This window comes from Citrus clementina, unplaced genomic scaffold, assembly GCF_000493195.1.
Source record: "Citrus clementina cultivar Clemenules unplaced genomic scaffold, Citrus_clementina_v1.0 scaffold_3, whole genome shotgun sequence".
In the NCBI taxonomy this organism is placed as follows: domain Eukaryota; kingdom Viridiplantae; phylum Streptophyta; class Magnoliopsida; order Sapindales; family Rutaceae; genus Citrus; species Citrus x clementina.
In genome coordinates, this window is record NW_006262339.1 from 26,031,645 (window position 1) to 26,055,353 (window position 23,709).

Consider the following 23,709-nt stretch of genomic DNA (forward strand, 5'->3'; position numbering starts at 1 on the left):
AATGAGAGAAATAAATTTGCGACGTTGAGGAGTTAGGGTGGAATTGAGAAGATTTAAATGGGTATTTATAGGATTTGAATGAACTGTAGCAATGGCAATAGCACTAACAGTGAATGCAATCTGCGCCGAATTTTGGGAGTGATTTTTGCCTTAACTGATACGATCTTAGTTTACCAAAATACCCTTTAACTTAAATTTAGATGACGTTTGATGACAGAAGCAACAAATCTATATATATATATAAAGTTGGGACTTGAGGAGGTGATGTGGCATCACCATTTCTCATCTTTGTATATTCTCTATTATCTAATAAATAGAGAAATTTTCTTTTAAATTTGGCTTTTCATATTCTCAGAATTAATTTGTTGTTATTATAAAATAACAATTATGTAAAGATTTTAATGAGGCATATTCTTTGTAATGAACATCTAAGGGCGAGTGTTATGAATTTATTAAAATAAATGTAGATGTTCATAACATATATCTCTTAGTCTCCCTACTATCTCCCATTAGCAACCTTTAGCTTCCCTATAACTTCCACTATCTCACAAGAAATTATGATCCATAATTTTTCATTAATTTCATGGAGTGATTATGTAACTATAAAATGAGAACTCATCTTTTTATTTTGTACACACACAATTGGAATGAATAAAATCATTCTATAATATATTCTCTCATTTTATTCTTTATCTTGCGTTGCTTCTTTATTTGTATTACTGGCTAATAGTTTTTTTTATATTTTTTATAAGGCTGCCTCATCTTAAAAAAAAAATCAATTCATATTTTTTTTATCAGTTTCATCAAGTGTAAAGTAAAAAAAAGGATAATACTAAATTTTTTTTTCAAAGCCGCGTGAAGCGCGGTTCTATTTTCTAGTCAATACATAAGACAAGGGCACGTCCACATATGGTTTCGTAAGATGAGAGATTTCAAAGGTAGTTAATAAATTAACAGAAAAGATGGGAGTTTTCAAGGGTAGTTAATAAATTAAAAGAAAAAGGTGCTCCCCCATTTTCTGCTTTTCTGGTGCTGTGTAAAATTATGCCCGTATGTTTGCTTTGAGCACAAGATCATTGCTTCCTCAATACCCGTGGAGCGATATGTTTATTTCTCTGAACTATTTCTCCTTGTTGCTTGAAATTACAGCGAAATAAAGCTATTTAGAAAGTATTCAACTAAATTTTTAGGATAACTTATAAATAATACTATATCAATTAATATTGAGTAGACACAAGATAATTTTGTCAAATGCGACAACTATTAAAAGGCATGTAAACTCCATGCAGATTGTTCATTTGTTGGTTAATTTATTTTTCCATTTTTCCCTTTTGGCTTTCAAGTCAATTATAAGGATAAGCATCAATATATATTCCCTGATTAAGTGTAACTTATTTTTTTATTTTAATAAGATTGCTCTTGTTATGTCAAGGTATTCCAAAATTTATTTAATTAATTAAAAAGAATTTCAAATACGCTAATTCAGCTGCAAATGAAAGCTATCTACCCGAAAATAAGGTTTGCCTTGTTTTACGACTTCCTTGTTCCAGGAAATTATTGTGTTTCATGTGACATTAATTTGTTGACCTTACTTTCTTTTAGAGAATAAATTAGGCAAATAATAAATGTTATTCAAAGTTCAACTCTAGTTTTATAAAGAAGATGAATCCAGAGGCACAATTCCATCAAAATCAACTATTGAATAATGGGAAGTTGATAAAATCAAAGAAAATTTCAATAAAAGTTGATAAAATGTGTTTGAATAATGGTTGTGTAACAAGTTACATCGCTGTTGGACATTTTGTTATGCTAAAATGGAAAATATCATAATGTTTCAAAGAAAACAAATTGCAAAGAGTTCATTATTCACAGTATGTCTCTCTATCTAGATGTAATTATTTTTTAATTACATATATATACTTTTTTCCCATTTTTTCAGATTATTCAAGTGGGAAGCAGTGTGACCCCATCGTGTGCAATTTTGTTAATGATATAATTTTCTTTTTATTTCTTATAACTAGCCGCAATTTTCCTAGTTTCGGAATGGATGTTTGACTTGTTTCATCACTCGGATTAAGCAAACAATCAAGCCACATTACTAGGTTATCAAGAAAGCATTGTTACCAGTCAGGTCCCTCTTCATGCCAAATTCAGCACCGAAAGGATCTCACGTCAAAGACGAAATTTAGCAGAGGTTAATTAATCGATTACAAGTTCACCACATAGGGATTTCTTCTTCAACTGCCCAACTGAATAACGATTGACTGTTGACCAAGGAATTATCTATACGTTACTAGTTGATTAAGGAATTTACTTTCACACAGTACCCTTTCATGTTTTAACTAGCCCACCGGTAACTTCTTTTAATGGTATCACCACAAATTTTGTTTTATAATTAATTAAACATGTATATATGTGAGCTAGACTACCAAATTGTTTATTTATTTTTCAAAAACGATTGTCCGCCCCCCCCCCCCTCCAAAAAAAAGAAGCAAAATACAATAAAAGAAGAATAGATAATCGGAGGCGTAGTGAACCCCCAAAGATAGTTAGCATAGAACTCACTAATTAATAAAGTAATAAATGGGATTAAAAATGATCGACTAATAGGCTATATATATATATATATATCTGTGTGTGTGTGTGTGTGTATCTAGTCCAAATTTTAAAGTGTGGGAAAGTCTGAAAAAGATTTAAAACCATACGGTTTTAAAGGCTTATAGTTTTAAGCCTTTAAAACCATGCAGTTTTAAAACTTTCCCGTACTTTCCACACTTTAAAACCCTGGATTAGAATATATATCTATATATATATACACACACACACATATATATATATACATGTACATACATTTATTAGAAATGTTCTAATTCGGAATTTTAAAGTGCTGGAAAGTTCAGAAAAGCTTTAAAACCGCATGGTTTTAAAGCTTTCCTGGACTTTTAATGCGGTTTTAAAGCTTTTTTGAACTTTTCCGTACTTTAAAATTATGGACCAGAAAACTACTCTATATATAGAACCTCCAAATAGGAATACTCTATATAGGAATAACCTCATAGTAATAAAAAATTGTGATCCCAACTTGAGACCAATTATAATTAGGAATAAACTCCACATTGTAATAAGTTATATTTTTTATATGTCCCGTCTTAATAAACTTACTTCCACATAGTAATAATATTTCAAAAATATATGCCATGTTACATTAAATAATTAAGATGGAACAAAATATCTTTCTAAAGTTGCTTGTGACAATGATTTGTTCTTTAAAGTTGCAACCACATCTTTCAACTTGCAAGTATGTATTAATTGGTCAGCATAGGCACTTAATAATTGGTCAACAAAATAATTAATTTATTAATGTCTATACATTGAATTTGACTCACTTATTAATTTATTAATACATGATATAATTTACCTCTATATCACTTGCATTAGGGATAATTAAGCAAAGACAATAATTTTATACTATACCTCTATTAAGTTATAACCTCTTTATAAAAATAAATTTCTCCAGTCCCAATAATGTGATTATATAGAGGTTTTACTATATATATATATATGCCACCTTGTAGTATCATATGCCATGTTTTATATATAAACTTATTCTTAAAATAATTAGAAAGGGAATGAGAAATCTCACTCATTAAATTAAATGCTAATCAATATGCACCATCATTACTTGAACTCGACTAATTAGAGATGCAAGCATTTAAAGTCAGTCGAGCTACCCCAAAAGGGAGCTTTACATTTTTTTTTCCACATAATAATCAAAGATGTCATGGTAATGGTCCTTTCGAAATATCTAATTTAATTTTGATAAATTTAATTGGTTGAATCTGTTCAGTTGTTGAAAATTTGTTTAATTTTTTAATACACAAAATAATATCCTTTCGAAAATTTAATTAAGGTATATATAGGTAATCTTCAGAGTTCAACAAATCACATCTCTTTTTAAATTAAAAAAGAGAGAGAAAAAGAAAAAATAAACTGAAAAAAGGATAGAATGTTGAAGGGGGAGATAGTAGATGTATTTTGAAGTATTGAGAATGTTGAGAATATGTTTCGAAGTGTTTGTGTTGAGAATACATTTAGTAGATGTGTTTGGGGGATGTACTTCGACGAGACCAGCCGTGATGAGCAGATAGCTATTAGCAGGGTTCCCACGAACAGGTATATCTTGCAGAAGTTTGGTAGCAGGAGAACAGGAGCAGGAATATTCTGCTTGTCCACGAATGCGCCATCAGCGAGGCTAGCCTCCTGATAATGGTTGAGCCTCCTGCTATGGTTGAGGCGAGGAGACCCGGTCAACGGCAGTTGGCGAGACGTGCACTCCAACCTAAGAATCAAGGCACGAAGACCACGCTACCACCCACGATTACGGAAACGGAGCATCCACTTCTGAGAGATGGGAAAGTAATGGGCGTGGATTGAGGGAAGGTTTGAACTCAGGAGAAGCCTATAAAAGGGTGGCCAACGAAGGTAAAAAGGTTAGAACTTTTGATACTGAAACTAAGATAAAGAAAGCATTCAACAATCGATACCAAAAAGAAGCCTTAAGATTAGTGGCTAACGTTCCCAGGAACATAAAACCTTCATATCTGACTTGAGCGTCGGAGGGTTTACGCTGAAAAACAACCGGCGTGCTCTGACTTGTTTCTGTGTACGCAGGAACCTCTAGAGAAGAAGCCTTACGAGGAGAGATCCTGATCGTGGTCGAGTTGATTGAGCAGAGATCCTAGTCGTGGTCGAGAGGGTAACCAGAATCTCTCATTAACATTTTGGCGCCGTCTGTGGGGAGCTGATAAAAAAGCTTCTGTTGACAAAAAGAGGAGGAGTAAAGCAAGTGAAGAAGCAATGGATGTAGGAGGAAGTAGTGCACAAGGAGGAGATATGCGGCTTAACGAATCCGTGACGTTGAGAGAGATAGCTATTGAAGCACGGGAAAAAGCCATGCATGACCGAATGGAACGGATGGAAAAGTAGATGGAGACCATAACAACCATCCTACATAAGCTGAGGAGTGAACGAAGGGGAACCCCTGAGGAAAGGATGAGAGGTGGCGGAGTGGCACCAGGACACGATGGTATGATGAGAGGGCGTACCACTAGGAGATTTAGTGGTGAGGGAGGTAACTTATCTCTACGGGGAGAAATCCATAGAGTAGAGGACCAGTCCCCAGGAAGGCAGATTTTTGATGATGATGATGATGAGATGGTGAATGCAGAGGAAACAGAGCTCAGGCAACACTTACATGATGTAGAGCAAGAGCGGGATCAAGTTGCAGCACGTGACCCTGGTCGTGCAGTACAGCTGAAGGAAGAAGTGCGCAGACTAGCGCATGTAATTGATGACATGCAAGGAAGGAGCAGAGCACTTGGTTGGAGGATAATGCTGGACGGAGAATCCCCACTCTCGGCGGAGATCATGAGAGCAGTCATTCCGAGGGATTTTCGCCTCCCAGACCTCAGGTACTCAGGGTGAACCGATCCGTTGATATACATAGAATGCTTTAACGACATGACGGGGGTGCAAGGGTTATCCCAAGCTCAAAGATGCAGGGTGTTCCCGCTGTCTCTAGAGGGACGAGCACGTGAGTAGTACCGAAAACTTCCTTGAGGAAGTGTCAAATCCTTCGAGTAGATGTGCCTGGAATTTGCAGAGCAGTTTCGGGGCAATGGCACCAGAAGATGACATGGAGTTGAAAAGCATGAAGCAGAGGGAGGAGGAAACCCTTCAGGAATTCATCAAAAGGTTCCATCGCGCTGTCCTCGACTTGGGAGCCTTCAACCATCCTCAGGCATTAAGGGGATTGAAAGAAGGGGTGAAGATAGGAAGGCTGTGGTACAATTTGAGGAGCCTAGTTATTCAGACGTATGCAGCCGCCTACGAGCAAGCTAAGAGGGATATAAAAATTGAGGAGGAAAATGCAGCACGAATTAAGATAGACCAGTTAGAAGGGTTGAGAAGGAAAGAGAAAAGGGCCTTACCAGGAAATGGGCCGATGAAGAAGAGGGACCACCATGCCTCAGGTAGTGGTACAGGAGGTCGGGTCACCGCTTACCAGCCTCATCAGAGGCCACCACAGTATCAGCGCAACAGGGCGCAACCTCCTCGTTCACCAGCTAGGGAGCCTTGGAGAAGGCATGACTCGGCTTATGGTCATCCTCATCCACACCCCCATGGTGGCAGAGGGAGCAGACCAGAAGCACTGCCACTTCCTCCAGTTCAGAATGGCACAAACAGGGAAAGGCCAGTGCACATGATCTACCAGAATCAGGACTATGGGCGGTCACTTCCTTGAAGATGCCCCTGGACGAGGTGTACGAAGCGATAAAGGATCGAAGATTGCTGTACCTCCCGGCCCCAATAACAAAGCTACCCGGCCGAAGGGATAGGGGACGTTACTGTAAGTTCCATGACACTCATGGCCATACCACAACAGAATGCAGAGACCTCAAGACCCAGGTTGAAGATTTGGTGAGAAATTGATCCCTGGACAAGTTTATAGATGGGATTTTTCCGATGATGGCCTCGGCATGTGAAAGGGAGCAGAGTAACAGGAACTTGAGCCCGAGCAGCCTATAGTACGAGTGATTGCTCGGGGTCCAACGTTGGCCGGAGATTCCAACAGGTCGAGAAAGAACTATGCTAGATATGCCATGACTAGTAAAGAGGTATTCTTCAACACCCCAGCAGCCAAACGAGCAAGAGTCAGGCAAGTGCCAATCATGTGCACAGATGAGGATGAAGAGGGGATTCTATACTCACACAAGGATGCCTTAGTCATCAAGGCCACCGTTGCTAGCAAGAAGTTTGCCCGGATACTGGTTGACACAGGAAGCTCAGTTGATGTGTTGTTTAAGTCAACTCTGGAGGAGATGGGAATAGCAGATTTGAGGTTGGAGCACACCAATACCTCCTTGAAGGGTTTTGGAGGAGGAAAGCTGGTCCATCTGGGCGTGGTCGAGCTGCCTATCACGATTGGTAGCTCCCTGACAGAAAGGACTATGATACTGGATTTTGTGGTGGTTGATGAGGAGGGTCCTTACCAGATGATCCTGGGTCGGCCATTTTTGAGGATGAGCAAAGCGGTGCTGTCCAACCATTATCTAGCTCTCAAGTACCGGGTGAATGGGGTAGTTGGAGTGGTACGAGGAGACCAAAGAATCGCACAAAGCTGTTACTCCTCGGCAGTAAGGGAAGCAATGCAGATAATATCCCTTGATACCCGAGTGGGAGCCAAGAATGACAGACAGGAACCTGTAGAAGAGCTGGAGACAGTAAGCCTGGGACAAGAGGATCCAGGAAAACGATCCAGATTGGGTCGAGGCTTAAAGAAGAGCAGAAGCAGAAGTTGGTGCAATGCCTGCGAGCTCATGCAGATGTGTTCGCTTTGACACATGAAGACATGCTAGGGATCGACCCAGAGGTCGCATGTCATAATCTGGCAATAAAAAAAGGTGCTCGGGCAGTAAGACAGAAAATGAGGCGCTTCAACTAGGAGAGGTATGAGGCTATAAACGGCGAGGTGGAGAAACTCTTGAAAGCAGGGTTCATTCGGGAAGTCAATTATCCTGAGTGGATATCAAATGTGGTGCTAGTAAAAAAGGCTAATGGTAAGTGGAGGATGTGTGTGGATTTCACGGACCTCAACAAGGCGTGCCCGAAAGACAGCTTTTCCTTACTAAAGATCGACCAGCTTGTAGACTCAACAGCTGGATATAGCCTGCTCAGTTTCATGGACGCATTCTCGGGATACAACCAAATCCCCATGTTCGAGCAGGATGAGGAGAACACGACATTTATTACTAACCAGGGTCTGTTCTGTTACAGGGTAATGCCGTTCGGTCTTAAAAATGCGGGGGCCACGTACCAGAGGCTGGTGAACAAAATCTTTAAGCCACTGATAGGGAGAACAATAGAGGTGTATGTGGACGATATGATAACCAAGTCAAAAATCCTGAAGGAACATGTCGAGCACCTTGAGGAGACATTTGGACTTCTAAGGAAGTATAAGATGAAGCTCAACCCGGAGAAGTGTGCTTTTGGGGTCGAGTCGGGCAAATTCCTCGGGTTCATGGTGAGTCATAGGGGGATCGAGGAGAATCCCGAGAAGATTCAGGCGATCGTGCAGATGCGATCTCCTCGTAACCTGAAGGAGACGCAGAGCCTTACGGGGAGGTTGGCGGCGTTAAGCCAATTCATATCCAAGGCTACAGATAAGTGTCAGCCATTCTTTCAAGTGATAAGGAGAGGAAAGAAAATAGAATGGACCCCGGAATGTGAAGAAGCCTTCCAGAACTTGAAGCAATACTTGCAACAAGTACCTCTGTTGTCCACACTGAGGGATGGAGATAGGTTGTTCTTATATTTGGCGGTATCAGATCATGCCGCAAGTTCTGTTCTAGTAAGAGAGGAAGAAGGGGTTCAGTATCCGATATACTACACTAGCAAGGCCCTGCTCGACGCCGAGACCAGATACCCACCGTTGGAGAAATGGGCACTTGCCCTTGTGGTTGCTGCTCGAAAGCTGAGGCCGTACTTTCAGGCATTCCCCGTCTCGGTAATAACAAACTAGCCACTGCGACAAACTCTACACAAGCCGAATGCTTCTGGTTGGCTCGTGAAGTGGGCTATAGAGCTGAGCGAGTTCGATATAGATTACAAGCCCCGAGCAACAATAAAGGCTCAAGCAATGGCCGATTTCGTAGCAGAATTCATAGAGCCCGAAGCATGTTTGGACCTGCGGGGTACTACTACAGACAGCAGCGAAGCTCGAGTATGGCAAATGTCCGTAGATGGGTCATCAGGGGAACAGGGATCAGGAGCATGGATTGTCTTGGAAGGCTCGGAGGGGGAGGAAATCTCTTATGCAGCAAAGTTAGAGTTCACAGCCATAAATAACCAGGCAGAATACGAAGCCTTGATAGCAGGTTTGGAATTGGCTAAGGCAGTGAAAGCAGATAGGGTGAAGATCAGAACTGATTCCCAGCTGGTTGCAAATCATGTCAGTGACAGATTTCAACCGAGAGATGAGAAGATGGAGCAATACCTGAGGAAAGTCAGGCAGATGATGGGGAAGTTCGAAGCGGCTGAGGTGATACAAATCCCAAGGGAGCAGAATAGTCGAGCAGATATTCTAGCCAGGATGGCAGCTGTAGCAGAATCGAAAATGCCTAAGTCGGTCCCTTTGGAGGTGAAAACCAGCCCTAGCATCGAGCAGAATTTGGAGGTGATGCAGATAGAACAAAAATGGTCATGGATGGATCCGATAATTTCATACATTAGAGATGGGGTATTATGACCAGATATGTTGCGAGCACGGAATATCAGAGCCCTGGCCTCAAGGTACATAATGATTGATGGGGTGCTATATCGGCGAGAATATACGCTACCGTTCCTTCGGTTCTTGGATGAGGATGACGCGGACTACGTACTGAGAGAAGTACATGAAGAAATTTGCAGAAACCATTCTGGTGGGAGGTCCCTTGCCCACAAGGTTCTAAGGCAGGGATATTTCTGGCCGACAATGCACCAGGATGCGCAGGAGAAGACCAGGAGTTGTGTAAGCTGCCAGAGTTTTGCAAGTTTTTCCAACCAACCACCAGAAAAACTCACCTCTATGGCCTCCCCTTGGCCATTTGCTCAATGGGGAATTGATCTGATCGGGCCGTTGCCGAAGGGACGAGGAGCAGCAACACATGCAATAGTAGCAATAGACTAATTCACGAAGTGGATAGAGGTAGAAGCCCTCAGCAGGATCACAGAGAAGAAGACAACAGACTTCGTATGGAGAAACTTGGTCTGTCGGTACGAGATCCCTTATGCCTTGATAACGGATAATGGCAGGCAGTTTGATAATCACAGCTTCAGGGATTTCTGCCAGAACCTCGGGATAGAGTTGAAATATTGCTCCCCTACTCACCCTCAGTCTAATGGACAAGTGGAAGCAACCAACAAAACAATCAAGAGACTTCTGAAAACCAGGCTTGGAGCAAAAAAGGGTGCATGGGTTGATGAGTTATTAGGTGTACTATGGGCATACAGAACAACCCACAAAACAACAACTGGGGAAACTCCGTTTGCCTTGGCCTTCGGACACGAAGTGGTTGTACCAGCCGAGATAGGAACGACCATGCACCGGATAGATCATTTCGATGAGCAAGAGAATGATGACCAGATGTGCTTGAATCTGGATTTGCTAACTGATAAGAGGGAGCAAGCATCGAAGCGATCAGCCATTTACCAGCAGAGGGTTGCTCGGTATTATAACCAGAAGGTGAATGTACGGCAGTTCAAGGTCGGAGATTGGGTGCTAAGGAGAGTGAATCAGAACACCAGAGACTCGACTCAAGGAGTGCTTGGACCGAATTGGGAGGGGCCATATAGGGTCAAGCAGCTAGTTGGACCCGGAGCTTACAAGCTGGTTCGCACGGATGGCCACGAGGTGAAACGCCCATGGAACGCAGCACACCTCAGGAAATATTTCCAGTAAGACTTGTTCATGTTTTAAAGTTATTTCTATTCGTGCTCGTTGTTATTTATTTTATGTCAAAGCGATCTCATGTAAGCCGAATTCATCAATAAATGGATCAATGAGGAATTTCAGTCAACTGTACTGATTACAAAAATTTTCTAAGGCATGATAAGGCTTACCAAGTCTCAAAGCCTGTTTATGGCGAGACCAGAAGCCAAGCGTACCAGGATCTGCTCGACCAAGCGAAGGCGAGCAGAATCCCAAGAATTGAAAATTTTTCTAAGGCATGAGAAGGCTCATCAAGTCTCAAAGTCTGTTTTATGGCGAGACCAGAAGCTAAGCGTGCCGGGATCTGCTCGACCAAGCGAAGGCGAGTAGACGCCCAGGCGTTATAAACATTTCGAGGACGGGCAAAAGCCCACCAAGTCTCAAAGCCTATTTAGGGCGAGACTAGAAGCCAAGCGTTCCGGGATCTGCTCGACCACTCGAAGGCGAGCAGACTCCCAAGCATTGAAAAATTTTCTAAGGCATGAAAAGACTAAGTCTGACAGCCAATCTTATGACGAGACCAGATGCCATGCTAGGATCTGCTCGACCAAGCGAAGGCGAGTAGACCCTCAAACGAAAAAATAAACTTGCAACTACCACACAAGAAAGCAATCAAAAACATTTTTATTAATCTGTCAATAACCTTCACATACAATGATCATTACAACACAAGATACATTCAAGAGGACGGCGGGTCGGTAAGCCGAGCAGCCTTGGTTGGCTGGTCCACCTCAGGTGCAAGGAGGGTATCACCAGTTGCGTCCGGGCGGGTACTCGCCTCGCCAACATCAGCAGGGATTGCACGAGGAGGAGAGTTTTTCTCCTCAACCATAATTGGCTCCACCTCTTCGATATCCTCTTTCGCCGCCTCCTCATCCATGTGTTGAGCAACACCAGCTGCAAGGTCATCCATCTTCAGATCAGGGTGCTGCTTCCCAAGGACAGCCATGATGCAATGATAGGAATGCTGAAGTCCCTGGTCGTATTGGTTGTCAGCTTCCTTCTCCAAGTTCTTGACCTGAACCCGGTGGGAATCGCAGAGAGATTCGAGCTGAGCCTCGTACATAACCTTCTGCCTTTGCAGATCCTCCTTGACCTTGGTCAGCTTTTCCTCGGGAGTAATGGCCTTTGCTTGAGCAAGATATTCTCGCTCTATCAACTTTAAATTCTCGAGATTCAAGTCTCCTGCTTTCTTCTTGACAACATCAGCTTTGGTTATCGCCGATTGAATGTCTTCCTTCATCTTCCGGTCATAACGGCCAACTTTGGCCTTATAGTAAGTAGCCATGCAGCTGAGATGGAAAGCGCTATACTGCATGGCCCCCACCAGCTCACCCAGGGTGCAGCCGTCAAAGTCCTCCAGGTCCTTCTTCCTCACGAGTTTAGAAAGCTCGTTGATATAGGGGGCAAAATATTCTGCTCGATTGTCAGGTAAACGAGATCTCGGCCCGACGGGAGGAGAAGAGGAAGCAGGATCAGTGGCTGCTCCGCTAGTCTCTCCGACTTTGACAGAAGGAGGTGGTAGAGTCTTCAAGGGGGAAACCTGCTGCACAATGTTCACCCGCTTCGCAGTGGAAGCATCTTTATTCTGGTCCCACTTGGCAGCTTGTGGTCGAGGACATTTCCGAGTCAGAGCCCCAATCACAGCATCCTCCATCTTATGGCCGGTGGACACCAAACAAGATTCGACCAGGTTATAAGTAGTTAGCAGCTCTCGGCTCGAGCAGGAATTGGCCAGTAAGGCTTCGACCCGTTTGAGCTGGTCGGGTTTGAGTGGGAAGTGAACACCCCAAGAACCTGCAATATGAACAGACATTTGGTTAGAGACAAACCAGTAAAGTGAGAACAACTATGGAGACAAGACATCTAAAGCGAGCAGGCAACCTGGGACTACGAAACGGGGTGGGACGCGATAATCCTTCCCGTCAATCTGTGTAACTTGACCCCAGGGACCCCCAGCAAAAAAGAATTTTTTCTTCCAATTCTCACCACCACCACGAGTTGGAAGATCGGTTATGGGTTTCCTGGTTTTAGTAGTTGATTGGAAGTAATACCAGCCGGCATCTTTGGGGCTGCTTTTCAGCTGGTACAGGTGCTTCACCTCATCAACTGTGGGATTGTTTTGGCAACATCTGTCCCACAAGATGAACAGACCAGAGAGTACTCTCCACCTCTTGGGGTTCAGCTGACCAGGAGCTAAATTTAGCCCGTTAAGTATTCAGGCAAAGTAGGGTTGAAGGGGACACCTCAGCCCATATTTAAAACTCTCCAGAAACAGGGTAACATATCCCCTAGGAGGCCGGCTAGGAGTATCCTTCTTTCCGGGGACCTTAAGAGGTATTTCATTAGGAATATTATACCTAACCCGGAGGTTAGTGAGCTCATCAAATGTGGTCGTGCATGTGATGAAATCAATGGCGTAATCCTGTGATAGGGCTCTACCTCCTACTGTACTCCGCCCTTCTGGTCGCGATGTTCCTGGTGGGGACACCTCACCAAAGTCACCTTCTCGATCCTCACTTAGGGTGTTTTCCGAGCCAGAAGATCCCTCCTCACCGCTATTTCCGCTCGAGGAGGTTGTTTGGGGGGACATCCTCCTAGCGCTAGTCCCAACACTAGATCTAATGGGTTCTAAGGGGATCCCGGGGTCAAAGGCAGGATCGGCGAGCAGACTAGGCAGGAAGTCTAACTCGTCGTCATCAACCTCAATGACTTTCTCTTTACCTTTTGACATTCCCTAAGCTATAACCAGAGCAACATCACCAAATACTACCCAAGAAAAATAGAGAGAAATGAAATTATCTACAACTATCCGAGACCAAGGAAATAGAAGTAATACCTGAAGTAGTGGCTCAGTCGGAGAGAGACAGGGATGAAGGCTTTTGTGCCGGAACTTCTTCACCGGAGAGACAGAGACAGAGATGGAGTAAATGACGAATTTCTCTTTGAAGGGTTTTGGGTTTTCCTAATGAGGAACAAACTCTTGGGCTGCCAGCATTTAATGGCACAAAACCCAAGAATCTCGTAACCATCGGTTTGAAATTCAAATAGAGGGGGAGATTTCTGCCATATCACCTCGTCTGCAATTAAATGCGACACGACTCTTGACAGTTTTTTCCTATCCCGCGCGAGCAATAACTGTCGAGTTTCTACTGTCGGCCCACTACGTTACCCAACACTAGAAACTGAGGGACCGGTGTTTGGGGGATGTACTTCGACGAGACCAGCCGTGATGAGCAGATAGCTATTAGCAGGGTTCCCACGAACAGGTATATCTTGCGGAAGTCTGGTAGCAGGAGAACAGGAATAGGAATATTCTACTCGTCCACGAATGCGCCATCAGCGAGGCTGGCATCCTGATAATGGTTGAGCCTCCTGCTATGGTTAAGGCGAGGAGACCCGGTCAACGGCAGTTGGCGAGACGTGCACTCCAACCCGAGAATTAAGGCACGAACACCACGCGACCACCCACGATTATGGAAATGGAGCATCCACTTCCGAGAGATAGGAAAGTAATGGGCGTGGATTGAGGGAAGGTCTGAACTCAGGAGAAGCCTATAAAAGGGTGGCCAACGAAGGTAAAAGGGTTAGAACTTTTGATACTGAAACTAAGATAAAGAAAGCATTCAACAATCGATACTAAAAAGAAGCCTTAAGATTAGTGGCTAACGTTCCCAGGAACATAAAACCTTTATATCTGACTTGAGCGTCGGAGGGTTTACGCCGAAAAAAAACCGGTGTGCTCTGACTTGTTTCTGTGTACACAGGAACCTCTGGAGAAGAAGCCTTAAGAGGAGAGATCCTGATCGTGGTCGAGTTGATTGAGCAGAGATCCTGGTCGTGGTCGAGAGGGTAACCAGAATCTCGCATCAACAAGATGTATTTTGAATTATTAAGAATGTTCAGAATATGTTTTATGTGTTTTTGTCTAGAATAAATGGATGTAGACGCACACACGCAAAGGGAGTTTTAAAATTTGAAATCAAATTAATGAATATGATTTGAAGTGTTTGTGTTGAGAATACATTTTGGATACGCACGCACACACGCAAGAGGAGTTTTACAAGGAGTTTTAAAATTTGAAATTTGTTAATCCATTTGATTTCTAACACATGCATACATTCAGGGAAGTTCTTATAAAAGTTCAAACTACATAACGTGTTTTGCCATCGTAAAAAAGGGGAGATTGTTAACCTCTATGGTTATATAGCATTTTGATTTTAATGATAACAAACCACGTGTCATGGGTAAAATAGGAAATACGCATATTCTTTATTTTATTTTAAAACAAAAAAATGAATGTTGAGTATTTTAAGATGTCCTTAAAATTGTTTTCTTTGTATTTTCTAAAGGAAAATTTTTATTATGTGAATATTATTTCAAATTCTAAGTATAAAGCGTTTTTCGCATAAGTTTTTCAGATAAAACTTTTATTATGTGCTTAAATGTTAAATCAATATAATCCAAATGGTAAGCTCACTAAATAAAACTTGCTGCTAGACACAAATGGCATACTGTTACAAGGAAAGCGACAAACCGATTACATCAAATTAGCTCTCTAGAATCAAACGGTAAACTGATAGAGCTGAAGCAGCAAACCGATTACATCAAATTAGCTCTTTGGAATCAAACAGTAAACCAATAGAGTTGAAGCAGCAAACTGATTGCATCAAATTAGCTCTCTTGAATCAAATGGTAAACCGATAAAGCTAAAGTGACAAGCTGATTCCATCAAGATGACTTACTAGACTCAAAGAACAAACTATTATCTGCAAGCGACCAACCAATTCCATCAAGATGACTTACTGGACTCAGACAACAAATTGTTATCTGCAAGCGGCAAACCAAATCCATCAAGATGACTCTCTGGAATCAAGCGGCAAACTACTTTCTTGAAGCAGAAAATCGTGAAGCAAAAATTTCAAATTACAACCATAAGGATAAATGCTATATAAGCAAACTATAGACTGTTTTCTTGAAAGGGAAAATCGATTATGCCTAGAAAGTTAACAACAACTATTTTTGTCGTTCAATCTATAAATAACCAAGAGAAACACTTTTGAAATAGGAATTTTTTGGCCATTTGTTTAAGAGTCTTGAGCTTTTACTTGCTTATACACATTCATTGAATTTATAATTGAGCTATCATTTGTAACATACACTTGTGAGAGTGCATTCTTTGTAATTTCCATTTCACTATCAACATTGAATGATTGTAAGTGTAGGGAAACACTTGGTGAAGAAGGTGTGGGATCATCTCAAATTGTAAATGTTTATTGACACCCTAAAAGTCAATTGCAAACTTCCTGAAGCCTTGGATTGTAATGCTTGAATAGTGGAACAATCAAGTTCGGTTTGCTTGGAGGCATGGATGTGAGCGGGTTTTGCCGAACCACGTAAAAATTTCGTGTTTGCTTTCTGATAGAGATACATCAGAATCAATCTCTTGACCAATTCTCTCCTAATCTTGTGCTTACCGTTTATAGATAATATATGTTGTAAATGCTCCTTTATTTACTCCTTCTTTCTCTCCTTGACTTATTCTCTTTAATTTAAATTGTAATCAAATCTAGGATAGTTATTACCCTTTGTATTCCAACTACAGTCTGTATATATATATACGACTAATATCAATAATAATATAGCTTCATTTTCATTCACAATTGATATTATTTCCCTTTATATGGTATCCAGAGCATAGATCCATTTTTTTTCTTTTCTTTTTCCCACAGTTCTTCACCCTCCCTCTTCAATGGCATCCAGTGATCAATCTCTTCTACCCAACAATGCTGAACCGACCAATCCTTTCATCATCATCTCCCTTTCTCACATCCTGAAACTCACTCCAACAAATAATATCTCATGAAAAACTCAACTTGAAGCTACCCTCCTTGGCCATGATCTACATAAATTCATAGATGGTTCTCATCCTGCCCCATCTAAAACAATTACCCAAAATAACACCACCACTACTAATCCTGCCTACATCACATGGTTCTGTCAAGACAAGCTCATTCTTGGAGCTCTTGCTGGCACGCTATCCAACCCACTTTTCCCTCTAATTTCACAATGATCCACTACCCATGACGCTTGGCAAACTCCTGCTAAGACATATGCCAATCCCTCGAAAGGCCATCTCAAACAAATAAAAGATCACCTTAAAAATATTACCAAAGGTCCTCGTTCCATTTCTGACTACATGCAGGAAATCAAGTGTTGTACCGATCAACTAGCCTCTCTTGGTCGTCCCCTTGATCCCGAAGATATCGTTGACAAAGTCCTTGACCAACTCAACGATCCCGACTATGAGAGTGTCATCAATGGTGTCCAAAACCGTGAAACTCCTATCACGTTTGATGAGTTACATGAAAAACTCATCAATCATGAACTCTCCCTCAAACACAAAGCCAAATCCTCCAACAGTTTCCCTGCCACTGTTAACTATGCGGCCAAACAACAAAACAGAAACTATCAATATCATCCTCCCTCTTCCAATGCAGGCCTTCTTCCCACTCCAACTCTCAGCCTCCTACTCGTTCTTCTCAACCTTTCAAAGGACGGTGTCAATGGTGCTGAAACCAAGGTCATTATGTCTCCCAATGCCCCATTTTCCGCAACCACTATCCAAATGCAATACTACGTTCCCAACAATCCAACCCATCCATGGTTCTTTCTCATGCAACACCTCGCCCTGTTGCCAAAGGCTATCAATCCTCGTTTTCTCGTGCCTATGCTGCCACCGCTACCGACCTCTCCTCTAATGGTTGGCTTCTCGACAGTGGTGCCACTCATCACATCACCCATGATCTTGAAAATCTTGCTCTTCACTCCTTGTATGATGGTACTGAGGAACTAATTATTGGAGATGGCTCCGGCCTCGCCATCTCAAACACTTGATCCACTTCACTTTTTACCCCTACTACTACATTTAATCTTAATCATATTCTTCATGTGCCTTCCGTTTCTCGTAATATTATTTCTACATGGCCACACGCCTAATTATCTTAAACTTCGTAGCTTTGGATGTCTTTGTTATCCATGGCTACGTCCCTATACCTCAAATAAACTTGATCCCCGCTCATCTCCTTATGTCTTTGTTGGTTATTCTGCTACCCAAAGCGCCTATTACTGCCTTGCTCCTTACGCCAACAAAATCTATGTTTCTCGACATGTCAAATTCATTGAGCATGAATTCCCTTTTTCTTCCTCTTCCATGACGGCATCATCGCACACGTCCATCGAAACGGATGAATGGTGTGCACTTTCTCTTCCTATTATCTCTGCTGCATCATCCACACTAGCTATTCGCCTCCAACCCCCTCCCAGACCTCGGCTACCTCAAACACCCCCACTCCTCCTCCCCCACCACCTCCACCACGCCCTCTCACTCGGCTACAAAATAATATTCATAAACCCATTACTAAAATGAATCTCCATGTCTCTCTCTAACCTTCTTCTACCGAACCTACCACAATCACTCAAGCTATCAAAAGCTCTGTTTGGCGTGATGCTATGCAAACTGAATACAATGCCTTGCTCAAAAATAAAACATGGGACCTTGTTCCCTCTTCTCCATCACAAAATCTCATTGGTTGTAAGTGGATCTTTCAGACTAAGTATAACTCGGACGGCTCCAGGTTCCACCAACGTCCCGGCCTCGACTACACTGAAACTTTCAGCCCCGTAGTTAAACCCGCTACTGTCCACACTGTTCTTTCTCTTGCCATAATCTATGGGTGGTCTCTTCGTTAAATTGACATTAATAATGCTTTTCTCCAAAGTTCTCTCATGGAGGACGTGTTTATGGTCCAACCCCCTGGTTTTATTAGTCAATCTCATCCTACTCATGTTTGCAAACTTCACCAAGCTCTCTATGGTCTTAAACAAGCTCCTCGAGCTTGGTATAATGAACTCAAATCCTATCTTCTTACTCTTGGGTTCAAAAATTTTGTCTCAGACACATCCTTATTTGTTCTACGTAATACTCAGGGTCTCATCTACCTCCTTGTGTATGTTGATGATATTATTATCACTGGCTCAAATTCATCTTTTCTAAGCACATTTATCTCTCAATTCTCCTCTCGTTTCTCTCTTAAAGATCTTGGTAACCTCTTCTATTTTCTTAGCGTTGAGGTGTTACCTCATCCTCAAGGTCTCTTTCTTAGCCAACATAAATATCTCCAAGACCTTCTAACCTGTGCCCATATGTCAAATGCCAAACCCGTACCCACTCCTATGGTCACGCATCCCCTTCTATCCACACAAACTGGAGCTCCTTTAGCCAACCCAACTGAATACAGAGCACTTGTGGGAAGCCTTCAATATCTCTCTTTAACTAGACTTGACATCTCCTTTGCTGTAAACAGGATATCTCAATACATGCACAAACCTACTGAAGATCATTGGGCCGCTCTCAAATGCTTATTACGCTATCTCGCAGGAACTACTTCACACGGTTTACTACTTCGCCAAGACTCGCCAACCACTCTTTATGCTTTTATAGACGCCGACTAGGCAGGTGATAAAGACGACTATATTTCTACAACTGGTTACATTGTCTATTTGGGTCGAAATCCTATATCTTGGAGTTCCCACAAACAACGAACTCTTGCTCGCTCTTCCACCGAAGCCGAGTACCGCGCTGTTGCCGCGACTACTGCCGAGGTCCTATGGGTTCAAAACTTACTACGTGAGCTAGGATACCTACCCACCAACAAACCAGTCATCTACTGTGATAATATGGGAGCTACATATGTTGCTGCCAATCCAAAGTTCCACTAAAAAATGAAACATTTAGGACTTGACTATCATTTTGTTCGTGAAAATGTTCAACATCAAATCCTACGTGTGTCATACATTTTTTGTAACAATTAACTCGTCGATGCTTTTACAAAGCCGCTTGCTCGCACCCAGTTCCATGAACTTATGTCCAAGATTGGTCTCACTTACCGATCGTCCATCTTGCGTGTGTCATACATTTTTGGTAACGATCAACTCGTCAATGCTTTTACAAAGCCGCTTTCTCGCACCCGGTTCCATGAACTTATGTCCAAGATTGGTCTCACTTACCGATCGTCCATCTTGCGGGGGCATGATAGAGATACATCAAAATCAATCTCTTGACAAATTCTCTCCTAATCTTGTGCTTACCGTTTATAGATAATATCTGTTGTAGATGCTCCTTTATTTACTCCTTCTTTCTCTCCTTGACTTATTCTGTTTAATTCAAATTGTAATCAAATCTAGGATAGTTATTACCCTTTGTATTCCAACTACAGTCTGTATATATATATACGACTAACATCAATAAAAATATATAGCTTCATTTTCATTCACAATTGATATTATTTCCCTTTATACTTTCTTCTCCCATATCTCTTTAAACTTATTCATTGTTATATTTACTGTTATTGAATCTCTTAAGGCATTAGTTTAAATTATTTTGTAATTTAATTTGTTTAATTTTTAAAAAACCAATTCACCCCTCTCTTGGGTTACTTAGCTAGAATTTCAGCATAGCTTGTCATGCGTTCACATACCGTACAATGAGTTACGAGGTCCAATTCCTAACAACACAAGATTCCAGTATGATCATGGAGGCATTATGAGGGAACAAGGATTGTGAGGTGACGCTTACAGTTTTCAACCTTGCAAAGCCTTTGTAACTCACAAACAGGTCTTCAAAAAGAAATGGCTTTTAATAATGTTTCCTATGTTAGGAATACTCGCTCTTTTATTCTTTGTGATTGGAATGATTTTTAGAAGAATTAAGAGGGCTTCTAGAGAAAACAAAGAAAGTTCTGTGGGCGATCAAGGAGTGCTTTCGATATTAATTTTTAAAACGTAAGTGGCGTATTAAAAAATCATCAGTGCAGCGAATAAATTTGATGCTAAGCAATGCATTTGGCAACCTATCATCTGGGAGATCGTAGCGATTGGCAAATTTCATCACCACTTCCAAGTGAAATTTTAGTCCTACAAGAATTCCTGAATGAAATCAAGGCAATGCCAGAATTATGGTATCAAAATATTGTGAAATTTTATAGCTTCTGTAACATCCTGGTACTCTTTTTCAGTCTATGAATATCTTGAAAAGGGTAGTTTGGCTACAATTCCAAGCAATGATGCAACAATAGAAGAATTCATGAGCTGGACTCTGAGAATGTATATGATATAAAGTGTAGCTAAGGCCATGAGTTATATGCATCATGATTGCTTCCCAGCAATTGACAATCAAGACTTATCAAGCAAGAATGTGTTGCTCGGTTTAGATTATGAAGCTCATGTTTCAGATTCCGGAATCGCAAAATTTCTCAAGCCAGACTTGTCCTATTGGACTGATTTTGCAGGCGCATTTGGATATGTTGCTCCACATATGCATTCTTAAATTAACCCATTGATCACTTTTTACATTAATAAACGTCATATCTAACTGATCATTTTCATCTTTCAGTTTTTGTAGAGCTTGTTTACACGATGAAGATTATCAAAAAATGCAACGTGTATAGCTTTCCGAGAATTAGCATTAGAAGTGATAAAGGGGAATTATCCAAGAGATTTTATGTCCTTCCATCGGGGACATATCGCTGAATGAAATTTCGGACACTCGGCTTTCAACATCATCATGAAATGTTCAAGACACGCTGATATCAATCATGGAGGTTGTCTTATTCGATGTGGGCCCAGAATCAAGACCCACGATGTACACAATGTGTCATTTAAAAAAAAAAAAAAGAACTCCAGAAAGTCAAATGTTTCTTTTTTCTTCTGTATTTTTTTTCATTTTTCGTTTTTGTTGGATTAAATATTACTTTTGAAACTTTTGATGGTTGTAAAAGATTTTACACTTTAATTAAGTACGTGAATTACACATTTCAAGCATCATTTGACTTTGCCCCCAATCTCTGCCGTAATGTCATTTGGCTTTTCTGTGCCTTACTTTGGATATGCATATTTTATCAAAGGACAAAAAACTGAAATTGAAAAATAGAAGTTGTCATAAAGTAAATTAATATATTCCATAACATTATGAACATCTACGTGCGAAAGCAACAGCGATACTTTCAACACATTGTAGGAACTGCCTCTAAGTAAGCCCAATGGGCGTAAATTTACAGATCACCGAAAAACCTTAGTTCAAAGTAAAATGATCGGCTTCCTATGATTTTTTTCTGTTTTTAATGGCTACCTATCACAAATTTAGTAACTTCAGCAAAATTCTACTGCTTATATCTTTTACTTTAATATTATAATCACGATCGGCTTCTTATGCCTACTTTTTTTTCAACTCAAATATTTTTCTCAACTTCAAGTCTTCAAGCAACTATTTGGAAGAACAAATCCAGAGGCCGATCCATCAGCGTTGGTACAGGAAGCTTCAGCTGGTTGATTCTTGTAAATGAGCTTCACATCCTCCAAGCTAATTCCAGTGCATGGATTCTTTGAACTGCAATCGAGCTTTACTCCAACTTCCGTTGCCGATGTTCCATGAATATCTTGATATATCACATCACTGATTTTAACCCCGGAAGCCTATTGAAGAATAAAAAATAATAATTTTTATTGAGTTGAATATTAATCGCATCAACATTTACGTAATCACATCTACAGACATGTGATAAGTGAGTATCGTACCTGTCCAGGACAATTCCCGCTGTCAGGGCAGTAATTTTGATCAATTATGATTGGATTATCGACATTGTTCATAAGAGCATGTTGGAAAAGAATGTTCCTGGCAAATCCACCGCTTGTTCTGCCCCAGGACTTAATCCTCACTCCATTTTGAGTGCCTGTAAATGTCACAGATGTTACTGTCACATTTTGCACTCCAGCCTCTTGTTGCTCTTTGCCTAAGCTTCCAATGCTACAACAAAATCAGAATATTCAATTTAATTAGCACTAAATATTTATACGTACCACCAAAAATAAAGAGAAAAACAAATCATCATGTTTTTAAATTTTACCTGATCCCATGGCCAGGGCCACAAGCAACATTTTCAATCCATAAGTTGGTGGCGCCAGGCCCAACGGATACACAGTCATCACCAGTCCCAATTTTGCTGTCCAAAATTGTGACACCACTTGATGATTGAACGTGAATGCCATCGGTGTTTGGGCTGTCACCGGCGGCCGAAACTTTGACCCCCTGTACTTTCACATCGTTGCATCCATTGATGACAATATGAAACATCTGGCTATCTACGGATGCTAATCCGTTAATCACAACGTTGTCTGAGTTGCTAAAGCGAAGTGTCTGCTCATGTATATACAAAAGAAGGAACATTAATTATTATAACTAAAGCAGGAAGCCAATCAATATGAAAAACAAAAAGCCACTAAATTTACGACTATACAGATATATATAGGATATTTCAACTTAATTACCGTAGCGCCACCGGGGCAATTACTATTGTCCGACTTTTTACAATCCCACAAGCCAGCACCTTGGCCATCAAGAACGCCACCATTAATAGAAACCCCACTAACATGCTCAAATAAAATCCAGTTTTCGGCATTTCCGATAACATGATAATCAGCTGGAGCCACCAGAGTCCCGTCAATACGTATGGTAATATCATTGTTCTTGCATTGGCCTTGAAACACAACATTGCTTAGTAAGTACCTCCCCGGTGGCACGTAAATGGTTGCAGCCTCGGCCGAGCCACAGGCTTGAGCCCATGCAGCAAGAAAGGATTTTACTGAGTCAGTCTGGCCATCGGGTCTGGCTCCGAAGCTCAGCACGTTGTAACTCAAAGGAATTGCTAAAGATGAACTAAAGAAGAGAATCAAAAGAAATGGTAAAAATTTAATAGGCAAAGACATTGATTTTGACACTGTTTCAAAGTTTTACTTTACTGATGGATATGAGAGATAGATTTGAGACGTTGAGTAGTTGGGGTGAAGTTGAAAAGATTTAAATGGGTATTTATAGGATTTGAATGAACTGTAGAAATATAAATCACACTAGTATTGAATACAATCTGCGCAGAATTACGGGAGTGATTTTTGCTTTGACTAATATGATCTTAATTTACTAAAATAGCCTTTAACTGAAATTTGGATGACGTTTGATGACAGAAGCAACATAACTACATACATAAGACAAGGGCACGTCCACATATGGTTTCGTAAGATGAGAGATTTCAAAGGTAGTTAATAAATTAACAGATAAAAAGTGCTTA

General features: G+C 41.1%; 2 protein-coding genes across 2 annotated transcripts; both read right to left on the minus strand.

Moving 5' to 3' along the window:
* Positions 1-11,207: 11,207 nt before the first annotated feature.
* On the minus strand, positions 11,208-13,262 carry LOC112099783. Its single transcript, XM_024187255.1, has 3 exons — positions 12,775-13,262; positions 12,413-12,660; positions 11,208-12,325 (listed from the first exon to the last, which is right to left on the minus strand). Exons 1-3 carry the CDS (start codon positions 13,260-13,262, stop codon positions 11,208-11,210), a joined length of 1,854 nt encoding a protein of 617 aa, XP_024043023.1.
* An 8,355-nt stretch (positions 13,263-21,617) lies between these two features.
* On the minus strand, positions 21,618-23,410 carry LOC112100163 (polygalacturonase-like). Its single transcript, XM_024188656.1, has 4 exons — positions 22,913-23,410; positions 22,492-22,781; positions 22,163-22,391; positions 21,618-22,060 (listed from the first exon to the last, which is right to left on the minus strand). Exons 1-4 carry the CDS (start codon positions 23,348-23,350, stop codon positions 21,836-21,838), a joined length of 1,182 nt encoding a protein of 393 aa, XP_024044424.1. The 5' UTR covers positions 23,351-23,410; the 3' UTR covers positions 21,618-21,835.
* Positions 23,411-23,709: the final 299 nt, after the last annotated feature.